General features: G+C 37.7%; 1 protein-coding gene across 1 annotated transcript in view; it reads right to left on the bottom strand.

Moving 5' to 3' along the window:
• thsd7ba (thrombospondin, type I, domain containing 7Ba) overlaps nt 1-12,044 on the bottom strand; it is a 191,172-nt gene that overhangs the window by 58,085 nt on the left and 121,043 nt on the right. The window contains exons 11-13 of the mRNA XM_086266240.1: nt 8,809-8,924; nt 6,854-6,986; nt 5,155-5,258 (exon numbers count right to left, since the gene is read on the bottom strand). Coding sequence (XP_086122366.1) covers nt 5,155-5,258; nt 6,854-6,986; nt 8,809-8,924 — 353 coding nt within the window. The remainder of the gene's footprint in view (nt 1-5,154; nt 5,259-6,853; nt 6,987-8,808; nt 8,925-12,044) is intronic.

Below are 12,044 nucleotides of genomic sequence, written 5' to 3'. Positions count from 1 at the left end.
GGGCTAAATATCCTCTTGCTCTCCCTCCATCCATGCTTGCAAAGTTCTTGGAATGGCTACGCTGAGGGCTTTTTGTAGTTGGCTAATTGGTGTTCGGTTTTGCAAGTAGGTGCCTTCAGGTGTGTATTTGAGTGGTTGCAATTACCCGATGTGTTTTGTATTTTGGATACATGTGTTTTCCGAATGGCACCCTGAGATTTCATTTTGTGAGCGAAGTGTCTTATGTATGAAATAGAGTGTAGCATGCAGGACCATGTGTGTTGCATGAGGGAGTAGGTGTGTTGCATAATTGGTACTGGGGTGCAAAGCAGCGCTTTTGTTTAAGGTAGGGGTACATGTGTTTGAGGTATGGTAACAACAGCTTCACGTTGTGTTACTTTAGTCTAAGCATGGGTTTATAGTGTTCAAGCAACGGGCAAAAACTGTAAAAACAAAACAATAAAACAAAGTAAATAAAACATCTGAATTACAATAATCAACACATCTACTGGTTGATAAAAGGAATGATTTGTCCCTCCCAGATTCATGAAACACATTTTTCAGACACTGCACACAAAGTAGCTGCATAAAAATAGTACTATGTGTAGAGTTTTAAATAAATAAATAAAAAACACACAAAGAAAATGAAGTTAAAAAAACAAAACAATGCCTGTGGACATATTGGCTCGAGTTTGCTGGCTGATGGAAGGCAGAGGAACATTTTTAGCTTCGCCAGGTTCTGTTAACTGTGAAGGAAAGGTTGAATGGACTTTGACGCCTTGAAAAAGGAATCCTCGTAGATAAACAAACAAACTGCACAGGGCATTATAATGTTCAAATACTTTGCACTGTCACTCTGGGATTTAAATAAATTATTGTTGCCAGTGAGGGGAACTTCTCCTCCCGCAAGACCTCCGAGTCTTTGAGGATTCACTGATCTACAAACATGCCTTTAATCCATTGTATTGATTTGTATTTGACTTTTAAATTTTGCCCTCTGACAAAAACTGTTTGGTTTCTACATGTCTGCTGAAAAGGCGTGGGATGGTCATTTACATACAAAGCTTCTGCACAGGCAGCACAAGGAGGATGGTAGCTGTTGTTATAGTGCATTTACGTAATGGTCAAATGCATAGCTATACAAAAGCCTGCATGTTTGTCTATAGGTTAATTCTGTAAGCCATCAAACACTTAAGACGTGAGAATATATTGAAAAATACATTTTTTTTATGTCTTGTCTTTTAGCTAGTCTCACTGAAAACCCAACTATGTGATCCCCAGAAGCTTCTTATTAAGAATAAATTTCTTTCTCTTTTATTCAGTCCAATCCAGAAGATTTTATGTTTTACATCTTTACTTAATACAAAGTTTTTAATGCATTATATATCCAGCCCACACATCCACCATCAAACATCTTCATTTTAATTCAGTCATACTGCTTGTATAATGTTCTTCAGTATAATGCATTGTGAAGAGTAATGTGGACTGGATTCATCATAGCCATTAAGTCACATCTTTCCTGGAGCAAAAGATCATCAGCATGACTCACTTTCTACTGAATAATTACTCACAACGGTTCCAGTTCTACTCAGGGAGGAATATAACATATCCAGCTGGTTATGATACAAAATTTGGCTGAATTTAGACACAGTATGTAGTGCAATATGCACTGACAAACAGATCACTCTAGTGGTTATCAGCTACAAATTCACACAGGTAATCTGCAGTCAAGTGTTCTCTTTCGTTTAGTGTTTTTATTTTATTTGGAAAGGTTCTAATTCATCTTGTCAGATCTTTCATTTAGTAATGCCTCTTATCTGCGAGCACCTCAGCGGGTTAGTTGTATAACACAAACCTCTCCTCGTTCTGCACATTATGAGACATTAGCATTCATGCAACATGCCTTGAATCTGGCATGAGGCCAGATTCACACGGACATGGAAGTATTTACCCAAGGCAAGGAAATATTTGTGATTGGATTTGAGGTTTACAGAGCCAATATGTTGCAAATTCTGACTATTATTTTAATCTCATAGTAAAGCTCTGAGCCTGAGGTTCACAACATTTTGACTGGTTTTGACTAGGCAGAAAAGCCCTGGTTGCTCTTTAAGTTGTTCTTCTACCGTCTTTAAACTATTCATAGTGACATTTATCATCACTAGTCAGTTTCCAGAGGCTGCACGGTATTTGTATTAAAACATTTCTTTCTCCCAGTAGAGGCAACTGCAACTAAAATGCTGCCTATCTCAAGGAAAGTAATAGTGGTTTCTACATAGATTGTGTGTCTGTTTTTACTTTTCAGTGTTAGAAATTAAGTCAAAGAAATATGAGATAAACCCAAGGTTAAGTGCATAATTGACTGTTTAATACACTTACATCTACCTTAAAGCAAATATATTTCATTGATGTACAGATATAAAGTTAAAAGGAAACATGTTAATGGGTAACACAATAAGAAGCAGAGTTGAATTCTGGTGATTTAAAAAAATCTATGCCTTACTGTGCTGTGATCAGCTGCTCACTATCACAGATATGAAAGCTGACGTGTCAGATTAGAAAAAAACACTATGGACTGTTCGTGACCAGAGAACAGAGGACAAATTTCATAGTGCATTGCTAGTTGGTAGAAGCACAATGCAATGTTAATATTTTATGCTGATCATTTAAACAGTACATATGTTGTCAAGAAGATAGGATTACATTCATAGTTGTTGACCAACCTGGTAAACAGGTTAAAAAACGACAGTTACTCTTATATGTAATCTGCTTAACTACCATCATGCAAAGATGCAGCCTGATATGCACAATTCATCTTAGCATGCAGTGCACATATGCGCTACGCATCTCAGCACTCAGTACTGAGAAGCATATTGAGTTGCTATGGTTCCTAAATGCTTCCGCATTGTGATCATACCACTTACAGTTGATCATGGAATATCTAGGAGTGAAGGAATTTCACAAACTGACTTGTGGTTCCATCCTATTACAATTCCATGCTCAAATGAGCTCAGTGAGATCTTTAGTTCAATCCATTCCTTTACAAATGCTTGTAAAAGCAGACTGAGTGGCTAGGCAGCTGATCTTAAGCACGTGTGGCACTGCATCTGAAAACAGCTCAATTCAAAGATGACTTTGATACCTTTGTCCATACAATGTATTCGGAAACATGATTCACTTCAAGCTGCTGAAGAAAGCCAAAGACAAGCAGCTAAAAGCCAGCCTAGATTTTGCACTGAAGGAGGATCAAGGTCTGACATACTAATGTTGCAACTTTTCATATTCAATTTTTCAATGAAGAGAAGCATTTGAAGTAGCTATCATCTCATCTCTCACACCCTTACAACAGGATGTGAGCAACTATAATTAATAGCAAGTCTGGGGGAAATAATTCAAAGTTGAATACTGTATTAGGGTCATGCCTTACCAATTCATCTCAACCTTCTAGCTATAGTCATGGATTATGTTGAAAAAATGTATATGAACAATTCAAGTTGAATGGACCTTCAAAGGTTTTAAACCTCTACTTAATAAATAAGTTAATAAAAACGTGTATATTTTTACACCCCAAAAAGGCTTTAATTAAAAACTAATATTTCCCCTATTCTTCATATTATTGCAACCAAAATCTGAGTCTGTATAATGTTAATAATGTTGTAGGAGTAATTCTGCTCTCCATAGGAAAACCGCCTGCCACAAATCTTACTAAATACAGCCCGAGGGCTGAAAAATTCACTTCTTAGCTTGTTGTGTGATTTTTGGACTGTGTAGATTCCTGTGTCATATCCTTGATGAACATCCTTATGCTTCTCAGAGGATCTGTGGAAATGACTGCTACAGGCTCAAATTATTAAAAAGCCATAGGTGTTAATTGAATCATTTTGCACTCATTTAAAGGCAAGCAGCTTCCTGATGCATTCCCGAAACCGGCTGTTCTAATGTACTTATATGGCTCAAGAGAAGTTTTCAGAGCATTATTTTACTGCCTTGAGAACTTTATAGCATTTCTGCTCTCGGCATCGCTGATTTCTACGTAGCAGTATAATTACAACTGACATTTCTCAAGTGACTTTCTATGACTTTTCGATGAAGATGGGAAAAGTGTTTGCAGTGTTCCTAGGTTAAGAGCAAGCCTCATTGACCTTTAGAGCTTCCTATTTGAATATGATTAGTTGATAGCCAAGTTAAATACCTGTGACATTTCAAAAACTGTAGTGTGAGAGTGAAATTTGCAATTGGTAAAAAAACTGAAATTAAATGTAGGATTTAAACAACAAAGATTTCAGAGGCTACGTTCACTCAGCTTAGGCTTAACCAAGTCAATGAGAGGGCACATAAATGTCAAATTGTGGCATAACTGGAGCAAAGTAATTGGCAATAGAGCCATAGCTCGAGTATAGAAACAACGAAGGACATCTTTTAAAAAAAATTATTATTAGTCTGTGACTTTGAGATTTTCTGCCTTGCATGCGATATTTTGCAGATATTACAAAATATAATGTTCTAAAAGATTTGATTGGCTGCAAATAAAAGAAAAACAGCAAACAGAATAGGAATGCATTCAGCAAAATCAGTGTAAACTAGAGGATGACATAATGACAAGGACAAATAAACTACACAATAGTTTCCTCGTTTTAATGTCCATCTTTTTTAGTTTAAAGGTGAGCAAAAAGGTGAAGAAAAAACCTGATGCACTGCATCAATATAGGTTCTTTTCGGTCTGACTTTAGAAAAGCAGAGAAAGCTATGAAACCTTCAAAACTTTATCCAACATAAAATGCACTCAGTTGTTAGTCTACTTTGAAGTTGTGAGTCAGAACATATGAGTGCATGTAGGGTCTGCATGGTGCTAGCTCTGGCTTTTCATTTCTATTAAAGCAAATACTAAGTAGCCCGTGATGGCTGGACTTGCTACGTACGTTAATAAGAGACTAGTGACATGATGAAATTGTCAAGAAAGCACAGAAAGGTTCATCTAATGATATTCACTGAACAAATTGCTGTCTTCCTTAACGTTTCTGCCATTTGCTTGTTAGAGGAGCAGTTCAGAAAGGACTATTAGGTCTCATTAAGTAAAGATGGTATATAGATGGAAGAGCAACGCTGAAAATAGGTGAAATGGTAGCAGCTGGGAAATATAAAGTGAAGAGAATGCACTGATTTAGGGCTACAACTTGCCTCTTGTTTCTAAACCTTTTCCACACGTTTCTCCTGGTCCCGACAGCCCACGTCTCACAGATTCAGGAACTAGAGAACAGCTGCTCCATTTGTGCGTCCTCCACCTAGACCGAAACGCGAAGGAAGAAGAACTTTAGGCTGGCAGCGGCTTGTTACAGTTTTAAGTACAGAAATGCTAAAGGTGTCATTATATTCTTCTCAGAAGTGCGAGTTTGTAGCCGTGAACTGGACCACAGGCAGCACTGAATGTGGAAAAATGGAAGTGAGTGCCATTCTTGATTTTACAATGAAAATAAAAATATTATGGCATTGAATTTGTCCAGTTTGTGAAGGTCACATTGCTCTATTGGTATTTTATTGAAAACACTTCTGCTTGAATTCTTGGTGTTGTTTTTTTTTTTTTTTTGGGGGGGGGGGGGGGGGGGGGGGGCTTATGTATGAATACTAAAATTAGGTACATGAATTCACATTAAATACTAGAAAAACTCAGTTAAACGCTTAACTGTGTGTTATGGTTAAATGCTCATTCTTGCACATGAATGGTTACTGTGAAGTGCATGTACCTCACCAGGCCAACTGCCAACAACTTTCCAGCATATCTATTGCTAGTGGTGTTTGAGACGGAGCAGTATGCTGAAGAAATGAAGATATAGGTGTTTGAAGGAGTTTAAATCTGAGCAGATTTTGGAGGAAACCAAACTGGCAACAAATCTGAAAGCATCACACTGAGCTGAGACATCCAGCCATTGTTGGGAAGTATCTCCAAATGAGACTATTACTTAAAAGTAAGACCATGAAGCCAGCAGCTGTAAATGTTTCTCTAAAGGTGTTTTACATTTGTAATGTCATTTGTTTTTTAAGGTATTTGTCCTGCGATTCTATAAACAGTATTTTTTTTAATTTTTTTTTCTAAGCTTGGGACATGGTAGTAGTTTGAGAATTTATGACGAAAACAGGTTGGCCTTGTACTCAAAACACAGATGAATAGTTAGATTTTTTAAGGAATATAGCATATCAAGCAGAGCAAATGAAGATGAACACATATTTTACCAGTCATACTCCTTTAGTGAATGTCAAATATCAAGTTTCTGATGTTAAAGCTTGTGGCTATGTTACATAGCTGAAGCTCATTCCCAGGTAATTACACAGGTCTGCAACCGAAATGGTAGTTTGGCGGTGTAAGGAGCTCAGATGATCGTGTCCCAACAGGTTTATTTTGTTCATAGCGAAAGGTAAAGAATCTCAAAAAAATTATGCATTTCATTGCTTTTTTAAATTTAAACTCCACATATTTTGCAAATAACTGTACATGATGAAGGGAAATGGAGATCATTTTTGCATTCCGCACCGTAAAAAACATAATATTTACCAAAACTATCCCATGCAGCTGAAATTTTTTTTTTATCAACCTGTGTTAGTATCATATTATCATTCAAAATTGCAATTTTATATTTATATGTGTTTTTAACCATGTATCGTAACATCTGAATATAAACCAGAATTTGTATTTACTTACCTGTTTATTCTTCCATCTTGTGCCATTTAAACTTCATCATTTAACTCTAATAATGCACCCTAGTCATGATTTCAAAAATAGCTCACTCACTTCTTACCGTGTGCTCTTATATGGCAGATAAGCTGAGTTAACTTGTCCTTGGATTAAAAACAGAAAGCAGTTCATTATAAATAGTGCTTTTACCTATACACTGGACATACACGAAGTGATTCACACTCTCTCTCTTCGTAAAGTGTGTCGGGACACTCTTGACCTCCATTAGCAGCCCTCTGAATGATGGTCCTGTATCGAGACTGTGTGGCGGCGGTTGCATTTTCTGTTAAACATGAAAGATAATCTTCACAAAAAGGCTGCGTTCAATGACAGATTATTTGCACAGCTGAATTTAAGTGAACATTTCCAAGGAGGAATAGGATGTAAAATGATACCGAGACAAGTGCCTGACAAATGTCTTGGTCGCAAAATAAATGATGCATCAATATCACCACTGTGCTCTAATATCTCAAAGAGGGGAAAAAAACAAGTGGTCTCGAAATTGTTCCGATGCTGATTAGCATGCCCTTGTAGCAGCGATGTCCTCCACTTCACTGCAGTCTGTTTTCGGACACACCACACTGTAATGGCTTCATTTGGCTCAGGCTCCAAGGCTCATTACACAGCACTAATTACTAAATATTGAAAATGGTGCAATTAAGAAAGAGATTACATCATCAACAGACCCAATGGACTACAGCATATTTACACAGATGAGATGCCTGCTCAATTCTTCTAAAAACAATTACATACTTTTTGATTTCCGAGACATTACAGTACACATATTGAAACCCATTAAATATCCATTCTTTTCTCTCTATGTGCTAGGTTAATGTAATGGACAGTTAAAACTGTTGTTTACAATTAAATGTAATTCTTGACAACACTTTGCGTGTATTGCACTGTACATTTTTCTAAGAAGCCTCTTGCCATCATTGTAAGCATGTGAAGCCAAGTGCATCATATTTGAGTTCTTGAGATTTTTACGCCATCAGTTTTTTCAATGAAAAATCTGAATATATCGCATCGTACATTACATTTTCAAGCTATTCATTGCAAGAATGAAAAAATAAATAAAAATTCTGTATGTAGCAACTATGATACAAAGTAAAACCCATGTATGAAAATGTATATTAATTTTGAATTTTCTGGCAATTATTTTATAGGTCAGGCTTAAAGGAATAACATATACAGTGATGTATACCTTCTTGAAGTTTACCTTATACAATCTACTGATGTGTCTTGATGCATGCTCAATCATCCAGGTAAGTAAATCCCAAAAGAATGATTCTGTTCATCTGGACGTAGCGTTTTCAGACCAAACCAAACAACGTCATCAGGCTCCGCAGTCTATTTACATCTACAGGCCAGTGGTCACTATTTCAATGATGAGGATGTACACATCCTGGACAGGGAGGAATGCTGGTTTCAGCAGGGATTCAAGGAGGCTATTTACGTGAAAAGGGAAAGACCATCTCTGAATCGAGGAGGGGCCTAAGGGTACATCTTTCGCCATTTTACAATGCGGTGATTGCAGCCATTCCCCAACTCTCTGTGAATTGTACTCATGGTCATTGATCAATAGTCTTTGATCAGTAGTTGTTGATCAATGGTGGTGACAATTTGCATATTAATGATCAAGGAGCTGACCTCACAGCCCATTGCTCATTCAGTGGGCTAGGTTCAGTTATTGTGTAAAAGGTTGGGGAAACCTTCAGTCAGCTGAGACTGAAGAAGTCACTTTGATGAATGATGAAACGTTTCTCCCACAGAAAACGTTACGTCCAGATGAACAGAATCAACCTTTTGGGAATACACTGATGTCAAATTAAAATCAGTTTCTAGATAGATTATAAGTAATCAACTGATTACTTATAATCGAATCTATAATCTATCTATCTATTGTGAAAGTATGAAATGTGTTTTTATTTGAATAGGTTATTTGTGCTCCTGAAACAAGGTATTTATATATTCAATCCCAATATATTGATAATTTACCAATTTTAAAAGATTTTACTCTGGATACTGATTAATTTTAAAAAGACTTAAGCTATTAGAGAGGCAATTGTAAAATAAATTTCTAGAAAATCCTGTCAGTGAGCTACCTGGAAGGCAGGTTGATGGGCAAGTTGTCCATTCACTGAAAGGCGTCACAATGCAGTCTCTCTTGCAGGGTAGCAAACAAGGACGGACGGTTTCCGGACGGGAAGAATCTGAACATCTAAACATACAAACAAACAAACAGTGGTCTTAAATTCTCTTCAGCCCCCAGGTGATGAATGATAAACGTCCTGGGTCTCACTAGTAAGAGGATAGCGCAGTAAAACAAATGCCCTGTCCTTGACATCACACATCTCCCTACAGAAAACATGATTGATTACATGTGCCTCTGCCTGCATGCTCAAGCAAACGCTACACAAATATAGAAATTTACAGTGTTCTCACACATTCAGTTGCCTCCCAGTCTACAAATATTACTCATTAAAAAAAAAAAATTCAAGCCTACAAAGTGCCTGCATGCTTCACAGTGCATTTTCACTTTTAAATCCCAGTTTTACTAAAACTAGACTAATCAATATTTCTTTATGCTAGATTTGTAGCCCACAGTGGCATCAACTAGTAATAATAATAATGGATTGTATTTATATAGCACTTTTCAAGGCACCCAAAGCGCTTTACAATACCACTATTCATTCACTCTCGCATTCATACACTGGTGGAGGCAAGCTACGGTTGTAGCCACAGCTGCCCTGGGGCAGACTGACAGAAGCGAGGCTGCCATATCGCGCCATCGGCCCCTCTGGCCAACACCAGTAGGCAGTAGGGTAAAGTGTCTTGCCCAAGGACACAACGACCAGGACAGAGAGCCCAGGGATCGAACCGGCGACCTTCCGGTTACAGATACGCTTCCCAACCCCCTGAGCCACGGTCGCCCCTAGTGGCAGTATGTAGGCAATATTTTTTTAACTAAAAATCTCAACAAAATATCAGCAATGGCAATGTATCTATAAATAGTGGAAACAAATTTATGATCAATTTAAATGTCCCAGTGAGTGGATTTATTTTACATATACAGAGCAGCCAGGGCCATTTTTTGTTACCAACAAGACAAGCGAAAGAGTGCTCCAGGGGAAAAAATCAATCAAACACGGCTGCTAATTAACCTGAGAAACAAGGATATGCAAACTGTTTACCAATAGATCATTCCTGCTACACCAAACACATCATTACCAGGTTTTAATGAGCATCTGACTGACTTTTAACAATTTCCTTGTCTTAATTCATGCTGGCACATCTCTTGTGTAACATATCTGTAACAGCCCTCTGGCTGTGTTGTGTTTTGTGTGTCGTGCAACCTTGAATTGGTGCGGATTAATGCAGCTATGTAAAATCAAGTAATTCATAAGCTTTGATGTCTTCATCAACCAGCAGCCAACTCCTGTCCTCAATGCACAAACACACATGAAATTTCACATTTTGTTTCAGAGCCAGTGACTTCCTTTGCCCAACAACCAGATCCAGGTCTCACTAGAGACCCAGCATGGCGCCACATCCTACTGACTGCAAAAATCCAGCACGCACAGCAATGAGATCAAAGTATGCCAAAGCATAAGGGGGAAAGATACATAAAACCCATCATTCCCCAGCTTTATCCCTACTCTTCTCTCTCTCTCCCTTTGCAGTGATGTATGCCAGAGGGCATGACAACGCAACAGAGCAGCTGGGGTATATTGTGTGGTTTTCCCAAAATGAGGGAGTTAGATTCACTGTCAAGGCCACAGTGTTCAGCATCATTATTCATTATTCATCATTATTAATAATATTAATAGTATGTGTGTGTACTGTATGAAGTTTCATCACTGTCAGTTTTATTATTTACACTGTTTTTCTGGGGGCTCTGTATTGATACCAACAAAAAAAAAAACAACGAATCTTTTTGTTGAGCCACTGCTCACTGCTGAGATTACTGCTCAGCATGAAATGCTAAGATGTTTGCTGACTGAAGTGACCCTTCAAACAGAGCAGCAACAGCTGTATTCTGAAACATTTTCCAACTCAAAGCTTAACAATTCAGAAATCAGAGTTTGAGATAAACAGGGGTTAACGCAGAATTGCAGCTCGCCTACCTACTCAGTTTTCCTTGCTTTTTTAATCCAGAACATAATCTGTTAGAACGTATAGAATGTGTCTTGGGTATAAATATAATTTATGTCAAATCTGCGTTTTTCGATAGAGTCAGACAGTCACAGCATAATTTGGAAAGATGGCAGAAAGACCCGACTTTGGTGCATAAATACACTAAAAAACTGACTCTTACTGTGGCGGCAGATAGGACAAGCATTAGAAAAAAAAAGCCTCTACATAATCTATTTTACAGCCCTGTCAATAGCACATCAAGCTAAAGAAGAGCAATCTTTGTGAATTATTTATAAATCTGTCTTCCTGCTGTGAAGATCACTATAACATCATTATAGTGACAGCACAAAAGCCCTTAGCAGAGTTTGATATTGTATTGCTGAAAGAGGAGTAGATAATGGTGGAGCAGAAGCAAAATGAATCTCTGGTTCACAAAAACAAATGAAAAGAAACACTAAACACACAGAAGGAAAAAGGATAAAACCAGACCTCAATACACAAAACTCTGGGATATTATTTCACAGTGAAGCAAGTCCTCTGGGTCACCTGTTAGTAACTAAAAGCATACGCTAGATATCTACAAGTAAGGCGGTTTTGGAAAATGGAGACTGTGTTCTTAAGTGATTTTTTTTGTAAGAGAAACATCCCATCTTCCCCTTGATTTTACAAAGCTCCTTTTCTCCTCACCTATAATTTAGCATTCATTTCTCTCAGGGCCTATTTTCAGCTGCTAAAAATAAGCAGAGCAGCACAGTAAAAAGATACTCTGATACAGAAGTGCAATTTTCATACTGACAAAATAAGTCATCTCCCAGAACTGAAGAATATACGTTGTATAATTTGAAAAATATCTCATGTAACTTAGTGGAGAGGGGTAGCATGGCTAGTGGCCTTAATGAGTGCCCTTCAAGTTTTAATTTTAATTACCATAAACATCAGGTGGGGGGCTGAGACCACATATTCACCTCATTTGTTCAAGAGCAAATGCACGGAGGTCAAATTGTGACTCATAACAAGTCTCGTGAATATCCATCAATATGTTGATGACACAGTTAATTACTCATCAGCACCCTATTATTTGGCAAAGACCAAAAAACAGCTTTGGGACTGTGTATTTTGCAGCCATTGATTCAACTATGCATTCTGCACCTTATACGAGTGCTTAAGGATAATCTGAGGTCACCGCACTACAAGCTTAAGCTGA

This window comes from Aulonocara sp. 'chitande type north' Nkhata Bay, linkage group LG16 (genome assembly GCF_057382095.1).
Source record: "Aulonocara sp. 'chitande type north' Nkhata Bay isolate Kocher_YH1m ecotype deep benthic linkage group LG16, A_spYH_male_GT1.1, whole genome shotgun sequence".
In the NCBI taxonomy this organism is placed as follows: Eukaryota; Metazoa; Chordata; class Actinopteri; order Cichliformes; family Cichlidae; genus Aulonocara; species Aulonocara sp. 'chitande type north' Nkhata Bay.
The sequence above is the reverse complement of the archived record's forward strand: the minus strand, read 5'-3'. Positions and strand labels throughout refer to the sequence as shown.